Genomic DNA, 18,690 nt, shown 5'->3' on the forward strand with positions numbered 1-18,690 from the left:
CAGACACTGCCTTCATGTCCTATTGACCGGAAACCTTTTCAGGCGGTGGTTAAATTCAGTGTATCAGAAGGTTGTGTTAAGGTAAGGCTTAGAGTTTATTTTATAGAATGAACTGTGTAAACTTAATTGAGATGATTTTGCTTTAATAGATACTTGAATGTATTTGTGAATTAACTAAGTTTAATGTGTTTAATTTCCATTAAAAAAATGAATGGGATATTAGATTCAGAGACAAACCCCCACAAAAAAGTCCGAAGTACCTGAAAACTATGTTTTCATGAAAAGCATATAATGTTGAGAAGATTAAACAAGTAAAATTAATATAAAATGGTGTCTTTGTTCTTAAGTGCCGGTGGTACTTGAAGGAAATGGTTTAATTAGAGAAAAATGTGGGAGTTTGTGAAAATCTTGAGAAGGACGAGAAGGACTTATCACAGTTTCACAGTTATTATGGGCAGATAACTTTTCTTCTGTTAAGTACAATTTTATTGTAATGCTTAATCTTGATCACATTCTTGAGATGCACACATCACACTGATGTTATTTGATTATGAACCATGATTTATGATTTGTATTCACATTTATTTTTGGCTTACCAAAAAAAGAAAGAAATAGAAATAATTTTCCTAAATTGATGAATAAAAAATGAAAAGTGGAAAAGAGAGTAAGTAGCAAGTAAAGTGAAATGTGTGGTAAAGAGATTTCTTGATGTTTTTGCTGATAAATCAGGAATGGTATTGTAAAAATGAAAGTTAAAAATGAAGGTATACAATATATATAAATGATGCCATTAATGGGAAAGACAAACTTCCCGAGTAGCAGCAAGACTGGTAGCTATTTTTGTGAGTAGAAAGGGGTATGTGAGCAACATAAAACTATTTAAACATTAAATATTCCTACTGTAGGTGTTTATAATTTGTTTTGATTATTTTCTCTGGATAAGTCTTGATGACATAAGGTACAAATGACACTACAGTTCAAATAAAATGACATGTGTAAAAGATCCTGCATGTTTAGTTGTGTAACTCTGGAAATTATGCAGATTAGTATATATCTTCAAGAAAAGATAAAATGTTATATATATGTGTGTGATATTATAATTAAAATTATAAAGCATAACTTTTCTGAAAGACGTGTTCTCTGTTTTTCTAGACCGTGTGTGTGTATGTGTGTGTATATATACACACACACACACATATATATATTATGTTGTGTGAATTAGCCTCCAAAGATACTCTGTAAAATTATGTTCTGTTGCTTGGAATAAAATGTATGTTTTATTTAATAGAATTTGAATGTTACTTAAAAGTTTGGAACAGTGCTAATCTAATTTTGTTAAACTTAAAATGTATTTTTTATCATATGTGATATTTATATACTCTTAATATCTTTCTTTGCCCTTTTACTTCTTTTGAATCTTTATTATCCTTTTCCCTTTACAATTAAACTTGAATGAGACATGCACAGTTGCTTATATTTTCAATCAATTGTTGGACATCTCTATCTAGAATACCAAAGGAATCTAAACATGAACAAACCCCAAACTTATCTCATTCCCAGCCCCTCTGCCAACCTCAGTTTATGGTACTGTAATCCTGGTCACCCAGATCAAAAGCCTCTGGAAGTTTTCCATTTTTTCTCTTTTCATACACAGTGTCTTAAATGCTTCCTCTTTATACACAGTGTCTTAAATGCATTCCATTTCATTACCTCTCTGTAGACCCTCAGGCTGTCTGTCATCTAGATCTGTTCTGCCAATAGAAATATACCATCAATACACACCACTCTATAAACATTTAGTAGCCACATTAAAAGAACAAAAAGAAACAGTTAAAATGAATTTTTATATTTTGTTTAATCTAACATTTAATGTATTATTTCAACATGTAGTATGTTAGAATTGTTATTGAAGGATTTTGTCTCCTATTGTTGTTTTCATTGAAATCTAGTATATATTTTACGCTTACATCTCTTTTTAAACCAGCCACATTTTCACATGCTCAATAGTATATGGCTAGTAACTATTGTCAGAGAAGGCAATGGCACCCCACTCCAGTACTCTTGCCTGGAGAATCCCATGGACGGAGGAGTCTGGTAGGCTACAGTCCATGGGGTCACGAAGAGTCGGACATGACTGAGCGACTTCACTTTGACTTTTCACTTTCATGCACTGGAGAAGGAAATGGCAACCCACTCCAGTATTCTTGCCTGGAGAATCCCAGGGACAGAGGAGCCTGTTGGGCTCCCGTCTATGGGGTTGCACAGAGTCAGACGAGACTGACATGGCTTAGCAGCAGCAGCAGCAGCAGTAACTATTGTCTCATACAGTATAGTTCTACACTATTACAAGAGCTTCCTTCCAGTTTCCTGGCTTTTATAGTTTCTCTTTAACTGGTTCATTCTCCATATCACTGTCAAAAAAAGCAAATTTGATCATTTCATTCACTTACTTGTAAACCTTCATTTATTTTCTGATTTCTGTAGAATTATTTTCTTTTTCAAGGCCTTTACCGTCTGGTCCTAATATATTACATCAGTTTCATATCCTGTTAACTTTTTCTTCCACATCCGCATTGACTTCTCTGCACTCTTTTTATTCCCTCCATTTAGAAAATCTTTTTTCCTTAGACAAATTCCTATTCATTCTTTAAGACCAACTCAGAAATTATCTACTCATTAAAAGTCTTCTCTGGTATCGTCAGATAAAGTCAGTTCTACATATATATATATAAGATCTGTGTTTATATTTCTGTTACGAGCACACTCGTAACTCATTTGCATGCCTCTCTCTTTTTTGTTTCCCTAGAGCTTAGCACAAATACTCAGTTTATAGTTTAGCATACTTAAACTAATAAGCATATGTATTTGGGCTACACTTTCATTTAGACAGTATGCTTTTTTAATTTTTTGTTCTTTCAAGGGAAATGTATAGGTGTGATCCCATATTATCACTCTAAATAGGTGATTTTGCTTTTCTCACAGGTTCAAGTAAAAAGACAGTTGAGAGAAACAAAGGACAAGAAAAATGAAAGCTCTTTTAAGAAACAGCTATCCTGTCAGGAAAATTCTAAAAGCTGTATGAGGTTAGTGATAAGTTCCAGGAATGGAATCCAACTGTGTAGAATCAGAAGTTAGCAATTAAGAAAAAAGAGAGTACTTAAAAATGATGTGAAGTTTCAATGTATATAATTCTTTTAAAGCATTCCCTTGATAATTTAAAGACAGACCAGATGAAATGAGAATATAATTTATTTGACCATTGTCTTTGATGAATTAGTTTTTTATTTTAGTTTTTTCTGAGTTTGTTATAGATTGATATTTTTAAAAGATAAAAGTTACAGCCATGTAAAAAAAAACAAAACACAAGCCATTATGGATAAGCATTGGTGCACAGCCCACATTTTGAGTAATTGCTGTAGTATTTATGGACAGAAAATAGAAAATAACTAATGATACAGTACAACATTCTTCATGAGACTGTTGTAATTAAAACTATTATTTTTCTCCTTTTGCTTCTTTGTGTTGTAGCAGACACTTGCTAGTACTATAACAAATGTTTATGTTTGAAAAAATTTTTAAACATGTTTGGATTTCTTAGCTACTATTGTTAAAACATAATTGCCTAAAAATACTTAGAACTCAAGTTTAACAGGTATTAAGGTAATTTTTAATTAAATTGAATTAGTAGTGTACTGGAAATTTATTACTGAAAATAGCTTGTTGTAGTACTTATAAAATTTAACCCCTTTTTGATCTGAACTACATTTAGAGCTGTCGCAAAGTTGTATTAAGTCAGTATATTGTCAAATTCATAGTTAAATCTATGGCTCATTAGTACATTTCATCAGAATACTAATACCGTAAGAGAGTAAATGTATTACTAAAAACATTGACAATATTCCTTGAGATTTACTGAATTATGCCACTTATTTTTGACTCTGTAGCTCTCTAGATCTTAACTTTTAGGAAGTTATAGACTTCTTTAGTAATCTAAAGAAAACGGTAGAGAACTTCTACCCAAAAAGATACGTCATAAAATATACTTAAAGACAAAATTTCATAGATTTAAGGGATTTGTGGAACACTCAGTTCAAGAGCCCACCCATAAACCCAAGTTAATAACTTCAATAGAGCAAATTTTATGTACAGTTTCTTTTAATTAATTTGGGTCAGCTTTGACTCTTCCATTTATGTTTGCTTAGTAAATAACACATCCCCAGGCATAATGAAGAAAGACCTTTTGCTAGGTATTCTTTTATTATTCATTTATTCTTCATTCATCTCCTATTCTTGACTATGGCAATGTTATAGATAGGCATTTTTTCAGAATTACCCAGTCCTCTTGGCTCCTCCTGAGAGTGCAGTGCTCATTATTATGTGACCTTATAACATGGTCATACAGTGGGTCGGACACACCTGAGGTAGTCCACATGCTTAGCTGTTTTTTCTCAAGGACTTGTGGTTGAGGGATGGTAAAAGGAAGTAACAGATGCAAAATAGTAATTTGCTTTTGCCCACCAAGTCAGACCATTAATGATTTCTCTCACAGTAAATCTGTCAGTTACTAGATTTTTACTGTACATTCTTTCTGGAGTCTTTTGGATGTTTTTTAGAATTCCTCTCATTCAGTTTTATGTTTATAAGATGTAGGCCTCATTTCCAGCACTTAGAAAATAACCTATTTGGTGTTGCCTCTCCCTTCTAAAGATGTAAAACTCCTCTTTCTGATACTTTGCACTAGTTCCAGGGAAAGGGATTGCAGTAGTGTTTTGTTTCATGTTAAGTGAATCTCCTTTGTAGTCATTGGAGTGGAGAGGGGCAGCTAAGTGGGGAGTTCAACTCATCATGCTTTCTTTGCTAAAATTTAAAACTTGGTGCATAATAGCTTTCATTGTTGTGGGCAGTGTATTGAAAATAAATGAGCAGAGTAACAGTTTTCTTTTATTTCATCTCTTTATTGATCTTTACAGAAAAAAGATCATAGGAGAAGATCTGTTAAGTGTAAAATTTTATGACCTGAAGATGATACACAGTAAGTGACTTTTTCCTTGTATGTTCTACATTTTTTTCTTTGTTTCTTACTTTAATGCTTCTGCCAAAGTTCTTGTAAGCTTGGAAAACAGTCATACACAACAGAACTCTGCTGAGCTCTGTGTACATTGTATTCAGTTCTACATAAACTACTTCCATGGAATCATTTATACTGTTTCCTGCCCTTATTTTCCTGATCAACTTGGAGGAAGGGAAGGGGTCAGTGAATAAGAGAGAGAGAGAGAGAGACAGTCAGTGTGTGTGTGTGTGTGTGTGTGTGTGTGTGTGTGTATTGGAAAGGAAAATGAGAAAAGGGTATTTTCCAATTACTCAGTTAGCAGCCTACATTGTGGTCTTAACTCGACTCATTAGGGCCGAAGTCCTTAGGGGAAATGAGATAAAATACCTTGTGGGCCAATAACTGTAAGCAGTAATGAGGGAAGTCTAATAGTAAGCAGTTAATCCACAGTTCCCAGAGGAAGTTGTGGTTTAGCTTCAAGCCACACTTAATTTGAAACTTTATTTAGGAATAAAACATTTCTTACCTGTTTATGTACTACTATGTTCAGTTGCTCAGTCGTGTTTGACTCTCTGTGACCCCATGTGCGGTAGCCCCCCTAGGCTCTTCTGTCCATGGGGCTTTTTAGTCAAGAGTACTGGAGTGGGTTGCCATTTCCTCCTTCAGAGGATCTTCCAGACCCAAGGATTGAACTCGTGTCTCCTGTGGTTCCTGCATTGGCAGGGTGGATTCTTTACCACTGATCCACCTGGGAAGCCCACATATCTGTTTGAGAATATGCCTGTCTTTTGTTGTTGTCTAGTGTTATGGTTCTCTAATACAAGAAAGCTTTGCAGCAGGACATGAGGAAAATGTCACTTCAGTGCTTTGTGCCTCCTCTTTGAAACTTAAGCTGTTTATCTTTTTTCTAAAGAACACCTTACTATGAGCTAATTGTAAGCAGGGAGAGGTGAGCATTCATTTTCCATGCTAGGTTACGATTAATTTCTATTTATAGATAGAATTAATGAATTCATTGTTCTTAAAACTAAATGGTAATCAACTTCATTTTTTATACATTTGAATACCATGTTTGGGTGTTGTTACTGTTTTTTTAATTTGAATTAACATGGTCTCTCAGAATTACAGATAACCCCTGATTTACAGATTAATAAATATATGTCTTTAATAATTTACTCTTAAAGTGAAATTTCACTAAAAGAACTTTAATGGTTAGATAAACATTTTTCTTTAGTTAAAGAACTTTAGATATCAAAACTTCTTTGTTTTTCTGGGTAATTGCTATAGATTAGCATTGTTTTTTATTGAATAGCCTTTTGTTTGGTAGCTCTAGAATCAAATATAAAATTTACTGCTGAGGAAGATTAAATGATGTTACAGATTTTCTCTAGGTAGTGTAGTGCACTCTTACTATGATAATCTTAGTTTTAAGACTGCAGTAATTTTCTTGAAGTCTGCGTCTCTGGCCTGGGCTTATTTTTAGAGAGAGAGAAACATAGGCAAATCTTAGACCTATAGTGCTTGAGTATAGTGAAGGCCATTTATAAGAATCTTTGATTCATTTAGATTTGAGTTTTGTTTTGCTATTCAGAATATGGAATACTAAACAAGTTTTCAGTGAACCGTCTAAACCAGTTCAATAGTTAACTTTTTCCTTCCTACTTATCAAGATATAATTGACATATACAACACCAGTTTAAAGTGGTCAGCATAATGATTTGACTTACATACATGACACATCATAAAATGATTGCTGCGGTAAGTTTAGTGAGCATTCATCATCTCATATAGATACAACATTAAAAAAATAGACAAAAATTTTTTCCCTTCTGATGAGAACTCTTAGGATTTAGATTGACTCTCTTAACAACTCTCATGTATAATTAACAGCAGTGTTAATTATATTAATCATGTTTACATTCCATCCCTGTCAGTTCAGTGTACCATCGTGTCTGACTCTTGGTGACCCCACGGACTGCAGCACGCCAGGCTTTCCTGTCCATCACCAGCTCCTGGAGCTTGCTTAAACTCATGTCCATTGAGTCAGCAATGCCATCCAACCGTCTCATTCTCTGTCATTCCCTTCTTCTCCTGCCTTCAGTCTTTCCCAGCATCAGGAGTTCTCAGCATTCAAGGAGTTGTTTATATCAGGTGGCTGAAGTATTGGAGTTTCAGCTTCAGCAACAATCCTTCCAATGAATATTCAGGACTAATTTCCTTTAGGATTGACTGGTTGGATCTCCTTGCTGTCCAAGGAACTCTGAAGAGTCTTCTCCAACTTCTCCACAGTTCAAAAGCATCAATTCTTCGGCAATCAGCTTTCTTTATAGTCCCAACTCTTACATCCATACATGACTATTGGAAAAATCATAGCTTTGACTAGATGGACCTTTGTCAGCAAAGTTGTGTCTCTGCTTTGTATTATGCTGTCTAGGTTCGTCATAGCTTTTCTTCCAAGTAGCAAGTGTCTTTTAATTTCATGGCTGCAGTCACCATCTGCAGTGATTATGGACCCCAAGAAAATAAAGTTTGTCACCGTTTCCATTGTTCGCCTATCTATTTTCCATGAAGTGATGGAACTGAATGCCATGATCTTCTTTTTTTGAATGTTGAATTTTAAGCCAACTTTTTCACTCTTCACTTTCACTTTCATTAAGAGGCTCTTTAGTTCCTCTTCGCTTTCTGCCATAGGGGTGGTATCATCTGCGTATCTGAGGTTATTGATATTTCTCCTGGCAATCTTGATTCCAGCTTGTGCTTCATCCAGCCTGGCATTTCGTGTGATGTACTCTGCATATGAGTAAAATAAGCAAGGTGACAATATATAGGCTTGATGTACTCCTTTCCCAATTTGGAACCAGTCTGTTTTCCATGTCCAGTTCTTACTGTTGCTTCTTGACTGGCATACAGATGTCTCAGGAGGCAGGCATGGTGGTCTGGTATTCCCATCTCTTGAAGAATTTTCCACAGTTTGTTGTGATCTACACAGTCAAAGGCTTTGGTGTAGTCAATAAAGCAGAAGTAGATGTTTTTCTGGAACTTTTGCTTTTTCAGTGATCCAGTGGATGTTGGCAATGTGATCTCTGGTTCCTCTGCCTTTTCTAAATCCATCTTGAACATCTGGAAGTTCACAGTTCATGTACTATTGAAGCCTGGCTTGGAGAATTTTGAGCATTATTTTGCTAGCATGTGAGATGAGTGCAATTGTGCGGTAGTTTGAGCGTTCTTTGGCATTGCCTTTTCTTTGGGATTGGAATGAAGATGGACCTTTTCCAGCCCTGTGGCCACTGCTGGCCAAATTTTCCATATTTGCTGGCTTATTGAGTGCAGAACTTTCACAGCATCATTTTTTAGGATTTCAAATAGCTCAACTGAATTCCATCACCTCCACTAGCTTTGTTCGTAGTGATGTTTCCTAAGGCCCACTTGACTTCGCATTTTTTTGGCTTCCTTTATCCACTTCTCCTTCCCTCACCACTTACCTCTGGTAACCACAGTCTTATCATTTTTTCTATGATTTTTGTTTGTTTTTGAAATATAATTGACCTGCAATATTATGTTATCCTGTCACACAACTTCATGAGTCAGTATTTTTGTACATAGTATCACCATAATTAGTCGTTACCATCTGTTATTATATGAATGTATCACATACTTATTGACTATATTCCCCACACTGTACGTTTCATTGTACCTCTTAATCTGCCTCACTTCTATCTATCCTCTCAATCACCTCCCCCCTTCCAACAGCTTTGTTCTCTGTATCTATGACTATTTCTGTTTAACTGTGGTTTCGTTTTTTAGATTCCACATACAAGTAAAATCATACAGTATGTGTCTTTCTCTGTCTTACTTATTTCACATAGTATAATTCCCTGTAGGTCCATGTGTGTTGTTGCAGATGGCAAAGTTTTATTCTTTCTAATGGTCGAGTAATATTGCATTGTACGGAATATGTGTGTGTATCTCACATCTTTTTTATTCATTCATCTGTTGCTTGGCACTTAGGTTGCTTCCATATATTTGCTATTATAAATAATGATACAGTGAAACATGGGAGTGCATATATCTTTTTGACTGTTTTATTTTCTTTGGATAAATGTCCAAGAATGAAATTAGCAGATCATATGGTAGTTCTGTTTTTAATTTTTTGAGGAATCTCCATAAGTTTTTTCATAGTATCTGCACTAAGTTACATTCCCATCAACATTGCACTGGGGTTCTCTTCTTTCCACGTCCTCACTTATTATTTGTTATCATTTTTGATAATAGCCATTCTTATAGGTCTGAGGTGATATCTAATTGTTTTGACTTGCATTTCCCTGATACTTAGTGATGTTGAGCATCTTTTCATGTGCCTGTTGGCCATTTGTATGTTTTTCAAAAAATGTTTGTTCAGATTCTCTGTTTATTTTTAAATCAGGTTCTTTGTTTTTTTGATTTTGAGTTCTTTTAAGTTTTTAATTCCTTATTGGATATATTGTTTTCAAGTAAGTATCTTCTCCCATTCAGTTGGTGCCCTGTTCATTTTGTTGATGTTTCCTTCACTGTGCAAAAGCATTGAAGTCCCATTTGGTTGGTTTTGTTTCCCTTGTCTGAGGAAGCAAATCTGAGAAAATTTTAAAAAACTGATGTCAAAGAGCTTTATTCTTATAAGAGTTTTTTATTTTCAGGCCTTACATTTAAGTCTTTAATCCATTTTGATTTTATTTTTGTTCATGGTGAGAGAAAGTTGTTGAGTTTGATTCTTTTGCCTCTAGTTTAATTTTCCCATCATCCTTTATTGAAGACTGTCTTTTCCCCATTATATATTGCTCCCTCCTTTGTTATAAATTAATTAATTGCCCATACGTGTGTATCCATTTCTGGATTCTCTGTTCTGTTCCATTGGTCTGTCTGTTTTGTATCAATACCATACTGTTTGATGACTAGCTTTGTACGTAGTATAGTTTAAAATTAGGGAGTGTGATGCCTCTGGCTTTGTTCTTCTTTCTGAAGATTGTTTTTGCTGTTCAGGGTCTTTTGTGCTGCCATACAAATTTTGGAATTGTTTGTTCTGGTTCTGTGAAAAATGCCACTGGTATTTTGTTAGAGATTGCATTGAATCTGTAGATTGCCTTGGGTAGTATGGTGATTTTAACAATATTAGTTCTTCTAATCCATGATCATGATACATCTTTACATCTGTTTGCATTGTCTTCAGTTTCTTTCACGAGTGTCTTAGAGTTTTCCGATTCGAGATCTTTTACCTCCTTAGTTAGATTTATTCCTAGGTATTTATTCTTTTTTGATGTGATTTTGAATGGGATTGTTTTCTGAATTTCTTTTTGTGATAGTTTGTTGTTAGGGTGAAGAAGTGCAACGGAGTTCTACATACTAAATTTTTATCCTGTAACTTTAACACTTTCATTGATGAGTTTTGGTACATTTTAGTGGTGTCTTTAGGATTTTCTTTGTATAATATATGTCATCTGCAAACAGTGACTGTTTTGCTTCTTTCCAAAATGGATGCCTGTTATTTCTTTTTGTTCTGTGGTTGCCGTGGCTAGGACTTCCTATACTGTGTCGAATGACAGTGGTGAGAGTGGGCATCTTTGTCTTCTTCCTAATCTTAGAGGAAATGCTTTCAGCTTTTCACCATTGAGTGTGATGTTAGCTGTGGGCTTGTCATTTATGGCTTTTATTATGTTGAGATATCTTCTCTCTATTCCCATTTTGTTGATTTTATCATAAAGGGATGTTGAATTTTGTTAAAAGCTTTTCTGTATCTATTGAGATTATTATATGGTTTTTATTCTTTAGTTTGTTAATGAGTATCACATTGATTGATTCATGGATATTGAACCATTCTTTTATCCCTGAGATAAACCCCACTTGATTATGGCATATAATCTTTTTAAAGTACTGTTGAGTTTGGTTTGTCACTTTTTTGTTGAGTATTTTTGGGTGGATGTTCACCACCCAAAATTACTCCCAATACTGGGAGTAATTTTTTTTGTTCTCTCTTTGTTGATAGCTCAGTTGGTAAAGAATCCACCTACAGTGCAGGAGACCCTGGTTTGATTCCTGTGTCGGGAAGATCTGGAGAAGGGATAGGCTACACACCCCAGTATTCTTGGGCTTCCCTTGTAGCTCAGCTGGTAAAGAATCCCCCTGCAATGCACGACACTTGGGTTCAATCCCTGGATTGGGGTGATCCCCCGGAGAAGGGAAAGGCTACCCACTGTAGTATTCTGGCCTGGAGAATTCCATGGACTGTATAGTCCATGGGATCACAAAGAGTTGGACATGACCGAGTGACTTTCATTTTCACTTGTGTGTTTTGGTATGAAGGTTGCTGGCTGTGTAGTACTGGTTTGAAAGCAGTTTTTCAGGATAGTTTGAGAAGGATAGATGTTAACTCTTCTCTGTGCTGGTAGTCATCTGAGAAGGCTCTTTGTCCTAGACTTTTGTTTGTTGGGAGTTTTAAAATTTTGAATACATGTGTGCTAAGTTGCTTCAGTTGTCTCTCACTCTTTGCAACCCTATGGATTGTATCCCACCAGGCTTCCCTGTCCATGAGATTCTCCAGACAAGAATTCTGGAGTGGGTTGCCATGCTTCTCCAGGGGATCTTCCTGATCCAGGGTTCAAACCCACATCCCTTAAAGGAAGGTTCTTTATGACTGACACCACCTCGGAAGCCCAAATATTGAATAGCTGATAAAAATTTATTTCCTGCCAAAAGATTAACATTTTCCAAGGCCTGTAACTTAATGCCATGTCTATTTATGTTAGGATGCCTGAAGTAATTGGTTTAGTATAGGCAGAATATCCTAAATATCCAAGGCTTCCCTTGTGGCTCAGCTGGTAAAGAATCCACCTGCAATGCAGGAGACCTGGGTTCAATCCCTGGGTTGGGAAGATCCCCTGGAGAAGGGAAAGGCTACCCACTCCAGTATTGTGGCTTGGAGAATTCCATGGACTATACAGTCCATGGGGTCACAAAGAGTAGGACACAACTGAGTGACTTTCACTAAATCTGAATCTAAAAGGCAGAATATTGCTTAATACTTTATGAGTGGGTAGAATAAGAGTACTAATATTTAAGTAATTATGAGTAAATGTCTTAACAACTCTGGATGGAGTTGATGGATATTGGGTACTCATTGATAAATGGCTCAGTTCTGTAAATGTTGCACTTCAATGAGAGAAAGTGAAAGTGTTAGTCACTGAGTGGTGTCCGACTCTTTGCTACCTCATGGACTGTAGCCTGCCAGGCTCCTCTGTCCATGGACTTCTCCAGGCAAGCATACTGACTGAAATGGATTGTCAGTCCTTTCTCTAGGGATCGAATCTGGATCTCCTGGATTGCAGGCATATTCTTTAACATCTGAGCCACCAGGGAAGCTCCTTAAAAGGATTTTGTTAGTGGATTGGTTGTGAGGTAGAGAAAGGATGTGAGGTAGAGAAAGGAGGAGGTCAAGGGTGACACTAAAGTCCTGACCTGAGCAGCTATTAAAATGGCATTGCCAGTTGCTGAGTTGGGGAAGGCTGTTAGAGTGTTTGGGGTGATATAATAAAGAATTGTCTTTTGGACAAGTAGAGATGCTCTGAAAAAATATGGATGTTTGTATGCCATGTGCAAACAAGATTTTTTCATCTTTAGATTGTTTTAGTATAATTGGTTCATGTTCATGTGTGAATTTGTTCTTGGCTTCTAAGTCTAATTGATGGTTTCTTCCAGTTTTCATTTCTTTTCCCACTCTTGAATTGAGGCAAAAATGTTAAAGACTATGATCAGAAATAAGACTGGAGAGGAAGATTGAAGATGTCATAGGGAGTTGAGCAATAAAGCTGAAATTTCTGCATATTATCTTATACAGAGTAATTTTTTAAAATAATTTTATTTATTTTTGACGATCTTGGATTTTCATTGCCATGCAGGCTTTTCTGTAGTTGCCACAAGTGGGGACTACACTCTAGTTGCTGTTGATAGGCTTCTCATTGCAGTGGCTTCTCTCATTGCAGAACATGGGCTCTAGAGCGTGTGGGCTTCAGTAGTTGCCGTGCATGGGCTCAGTAGTTGCGGCTTCCAGGCTGTAGAGCACAGCGAGCTGTGTGCCTCAGTAGTTGTGGAGCACAGGCTTAGTTGCTCCGTGGCACACGGAGTCCTCCTGGATCAGGGATGGAGCTCGTGTCTCGTACACTAATAGGCGGGTTCTTTACTACTGAGCCTCCAGGAAAGCCCTGTAAGGAATAATGCTGTGCAAGAAGATACCATTAAAAGATACCATTAACAAGGTTTCTTTTTCACTGAATTACAATGTGGTGAAACGATTTTAGGAAGATAGCTTGGTAAAAGTTACTCTAAAAAGATAGGAAGTCAAGAACCTATTAAAAAAATTCTAGAGCTGTCTATCTTAGGTTATATTTCTTTTTGTCTTCTGACTCATTTAGCATATTTGATCAATTCTGAGAACCCAGTTTTTTTGTTTGTTTCAGTTTCACATTCTGACATCTCTAAAGTGAGATTCTAATTGTTTTTCTTGTATGATCACTGTTGACTGCGCATCTGGATAGTTGCCACTGCTTGTGACTATATGAACATACAAAGTTCTGCCGTTAAATCTGGAGAATAGATAGCAAAAACTTGGAAAAAGAATTCATAGATTATTCTGGAATTTTCTTAACCCCTAGGACCCCTAATTGAAAGTGAGAGAACTGGGGGAAATTCATCAGACACATGTGCCAGCAATCCTAAGAAAGTCATAAGTTGGGTAATTCTACATCGTGAAAGTCACTCAGTCATGTCCGACCCTTTGCAGCCCACAAACTTAATTGCAAAACCAGTATAAAAGGCCAATACCAATAATTTAGTTCTTAATGGATTTCCTGAGGAATCACCACTGTTTTTTTTCTTCCAATTTTATTGAGATATAATTGTCATTTACAACACTGTGTAAGTTTAAGGTATACCATATAATGACATTATGAAAGTCAAATGATATGGACCTAACAGAAGATATAAGAAGAGGTGGCAAGAATACACAGAACTGTACAAAAAAGATCTTCATGACCCAGGTAATCACAGTGGTGTGATCACTCACCTAGAGCCAGACATCCTAGAATGAGAAGTCAAGTGGGCCTTAGAAAGCATCACTACAAAGCTAGTGGAGGTAATGGAATTCCAGCTGAGCTATTTCAAATCCTAAAAGATGATGCTGTGAAAGTGCCGCACTCAATATGCTACCAAATTTGGAAAACTCAGCAGAGGCCACAGGGCTGGAACAGGTCCGTTTTCATTCCAGTCCCAAAGAAAGGCAATGCCAAAGAATGCTCAAACTACCGCACAAATGAACTCATCTAACATGCTATCAAAGTGAAAGTGAAGTCACTCAGTCGTGTCCGACTCTTTGTGACCCCATGGACTGTAGCCTACCATGCTTCTCCGTCGTGGGATTTTCCAGGCAAGAGTACTGGAGTGGGTTGCCTTTTCCTTCTCCAGGGGATCTTCCCTACCCAGGGATCAAACCCCGGTCTCCCACGTTGTAGGCAGATGCTTTTACCGTCTGAGCCAGGGAAGTCTCTCAAAATTCTTCAAGCCAGGCTTCAAACAGTACGTGAACCGTGAACTTCCAGATGTTCAAGCTGGATTTAGAAAAGGCAGAGGAACCAGAGATCAAATTGCTAGCATCTGTTGGATCATCAAAAAAGCAAGAGAGTTCCAGAAAAACATCTACTTTATTGACTACGCCAAAGCCTTTGACTGTGTGGATCACAACGAACTGTGGAAAATTCTTCAAGAGATGGGAATACCAGACCACCTTGCTGCCTCCTGAGACATGTGTATGCAGGTCAAGAAGCAACAGTTAGAACTGGACATGGAGCAAGACTGGTTCCAAATCGGAAAAGGAGTACATCAAGGCTATATATTTTCACCCTGCTTATTTAACTTATGTGCAGAGTACATCATGTGAAATGCCAGGCTGGATGAAGCACAAGCTGGAATCAAGATTGCCAGGAGAAATATCAAATAACCTCAGATATGCAGGTGACACCACCCCTATGGCAGAAAGCAAAGAACTAAAGAGCCTCTTGATGAAAGTGAAAGAGGAGAGTGAAAATGTTGGCTTAAAACTCAACATTCAGAAAACCAAGATCTTGTCATCCAGTCCCATCACTTCATGGCAAATAGATTGGGAAACAATGGGAAAATTGACAATTTTGGGGGGCTCCAAAATCACTGCAGATGGTGACTGCAGCCGTGAAATTAAAAAACAATTGCTCCTTGGAAGAAAAGTTATGACCAGCCTAGACAGCATATTAAAAAGCAGACATTACTATGCCAACAATGGTCCATCTAGTCAGAGCTGTGGTTTCTCCAGTAGTCATGTATGGATGTGAGAGTTCGACTATAAAGAAAGCTGAGTGCTGAAAAATCTATGCTTTGAACTGTGGTGTTGGAGAAGACTGTTAAGAGTCCTTTGGACAGCAGGGAGATCCAACCAGTCCATCCTAAAGGAAATCAGTCCTGACTATTCATTGGAAGGTCTGATGCTGAAGTTCCAATACTTTGGCCACTTGATGTAAAGAACTGACTTATTGAAAAAGACCCTTATGCTGGCAGTGATTGAAGGCAGGAGGAGAAGGGAACAACAGAGGATGAGATGGTTGGATGGCATCACTGACTCAATGGACATGAGTTTGAGTAAGCTCCAGGAGTTGGTGATAGACGGAGAAGTCGGATGCGACTGAACTGAACTGAAAATTATGAAATGATTATCACAGAAAGTTTAGTAAGCATCCATCATCTCATCTCATATAGTTACAACATAAATAAAAAAATTTTTTTCCTTCTGATGAGAAGTCTTGGGATTTACTCTCTTAACAGCTTTCAGGTATAACATACAGGAGTGTTAATTACATTTATCATGCTTGTACATTACATTCCTAGTACTTACAACTAGAAGTTTGTACCTTTTGACTGCCTTCATCAGTTCCTCCTCCTGTCACTGCCTGTCACGACCATCTCTTTTCTTTGAGTTTGATTGTTTCTTTTTGAAATACAGTTGACCCACAACACTGTGTTAGTTCCTGGTACACACATAATTATTTGATATGTCTGTACATTTTTAAATGATCACCATGATAGTCCATTTACCAACTGTCATTATACAAAGATATTACGTATTTATTGACTATATTTTCTGCAAATCACCACTGTTCTGGATAGCATAGAGGATGATACTGTTGGAAAAATGGTTATCAACAAACTTGGGATGAAAAGTAGTTAGAAAAAATTGGATTCTGCATTAATGAAGGTTTATGAAGCCTTAACCAATTTATTATGTACTCATATATTCATTTTTATTAGTTAAAAAAGAAACTATGTCTGCATTAGTTTGCTTGGGCTGCTATTAGAATTCACTACAAACTTGGTGACTTGAGGCCACAGAAACTTACTTCTTCACTGTTCTGGAGGTTAGACGTCTGCCTTTTTGGGTGCCTCATGTCCTCTGCCAGCATTCAGAAGTTGTTTTGTGGAATTTGCTCAGCATTCAAGTGTTCTTTTGATGAATTTGTGGGGAAGAAAGTGGTCTCCCCGTCCTGTTCCTCTGCCATCTTAGGACCGCCCCTGGAGGTTAGAAGTTTGAAGTCATGGTGTTGGCAGATCCTTGCTCCCTCTGTGGGGTCTAGGGAAGATTCTTTCCTTGCCTCTTGCCGTAATTTCTGGTGGCTCCTGGCAGTCCTTCACATCCTTTGACTTGTAGCTGCATCTCTGGAATCTCTGCATCTGTCGTCTTATGGTTTTCTGCTCTGTGTGTCTCTATCATTCTTTGTCTCTGATAAGGACATACTCATTGGTTTCAGTGCCCACTCTAATCCAGTATGATCTCATGTCAATCTTTCTTTAATTGTGTATGCCATGTCTGTATTTCTAAGTGTCATATTCTGAGGTTCCAGGTGGACATGAATTTTTTTGGGGGGGAGGGGTGACACTTTCAACCCACTGCATAGTCCAAAAGGGCTTTTTCAGTAATTCAGAAAAATTCTAAGTGGTAAGAAAACACTGTGACCCAGTTCTGATGCCCAGTTTGTGTTTTCCAAATAAAAGAACCAGGGCTCCTTGAAATAAGTAAATGTTTCCAGGTTTGAGGTAGTAAATAAATGAGATATGCCTCGAACATTGTCTTTCTAATAGAGCTCAAAGAAACTTTCAAAGCAGTGCTAGGATTATAACAAAAAGTCTCAAGCATCAACAATGCATTGAACAAGAATCAACTATAGATTTAATAAGAATCAACAATAGATTGGGTTCCTTCTAGCCAAAAATGGAACAATTTAAGCATCAAAAGGGGTAATAATATTCAGTAACTGTGAAGAGGGACAGTCATTGAAACCTGTCAGATTTGTCAAAGTTCATGAGTTCATCATGCTACCTTATCAGTAAGTAAATAAGCAGACTAATTGGTCTGTTTTAGAGGATACTAGGAAGTTAGCTCACTTTTTAAATTTATTTTTTAATTGGAGGATTATTGCTTTATAACATTGTGTTGGTTTAGACTCATTTTTAAAGCCAATATATGAAAAAAGATACAAACATCTACCTTGCCTTTTTTATGTAAGCTATACATCAAGGTAATTGAAAATGTACATCAAGGTAAAGGAAAGTTCATTTCTTATAGAAATATTTCAGCAAGTATTTGAAAATTATGGAATTTGAACATCAGCATTTTGTAAATGAGCATCACAGCATTTAGGCAGTGATCAGTAAGTGCAAGTGAAAGTCATACAGTTGTGTCCAACTCTTTGTGACCCCATGGAGTATACAGTCCATGGAATTCTCCAGGCCAAAGACTGGAGTGGGTAACCTTTCCCTTCTCCAGGGGATCTTTCCAACCCAGGGATCGAACACAGGTCTCCCACATTGCAGGTGGGTTCTTTACCAGCTGAACCACAAGGAAAGTCCAAGAATACTGGAGTGGATAGCCTATCCCTTCTCCAGCAGATCTTCCTGACTCAGGAATCAAACCGGGGTCTCCTGCATTGCAGGTGGATCTTTACCAACTGAGCTATCAGGGAAGCTGTTATTAAATATTTCCTTATGGAAGTAAGTACAAATATGCAATAGTGTGATGAAAGGAAAAAAAGAAAAAGAAACCCAAAAAACAAAACCTGCATCCAGTTAAGAAATCTAACTACTAATTTATAAGACATACAGAGACTGAGATGCATGTTAAGTGACAACAAGGAGGTAAATCAGCAAAACATAGAGACCACAGACAAATGACCTGATTTCTTCTGTCAAAAAATTGGAGAGAGTTTAGAAGTGGGAGTGGGAGCCTGTGGATTAAAAGAGATGATAGAAACATTGAACCAGTCACAACTGGATTATTTGGATCCTTATTCTAATATGTTGTAAAAGGAAAGTAAAAGATAACTTTATGGACAGTTGGAGAAAATTGAAGATTAGGTATTTGGTAATAAGGAGTTATTGGATGTATTTTGTTTATTGATATCTTCCCCCACAGAACACATCTTTTAAAGTTAGTTATCTACTGAAATAGATATGCATGAATATGATAGGATGTTTATAGTTTGCGAAACTGGGATATGGGTATAATCAGATTTCATTATAATGTTCTATTTTGTGTTTGA

At 36.8% G+C, this 18,690-nt stretch overlaps 1 protein-coding gene across 4 annotated transcripts in view; it reads left to right on the forward strand.

Moving 5' to 3' along the window:
* The window catches only part of SCAF11 (SR-related CTD associated factor 11), a 94,368-nt gene that overhangs the window by 54,546 nt on the left and 21,132 nt on the right, over window positions 1-18,690 (forward strand). For all 4 annotated transcript variants that reach the window (XM_005206394.5, XM_005206395.5, XM_059886597.1 and 1 more), the window contains 3 exons: window positions 4-81; window positions 2,983-3,083; window positions 4,971-5,032. In XM_005206394.5, coding sequence (XP_005206451.1) covers window positions 4-81; window positions 2,983-3,083; window positions 4,971-5,032 — 241 coding nt within the window. The remainder of the gene's footprint in view (window positions 1-3; window positions 82-2,982; window positions 3,084-4,970; window positions 5,033-18,690) is intronic.

Source organism: Bos taurus, chromosome 5 (assembly GCF_002263795.3).
Source record: "Bos taurus isolate L1 Dominette 01449 registration number 42190680 breed Hereford chromosome 5, ARS-UCD2.0, whole genome shotgun sequence".
NCBI classification, from domain to species: domain Eukaryota; kingdom Metazoa; phylum Chordata; class Mammalia; order Artiodactyla; family Bovidae; genus Bos; species Bos taurus.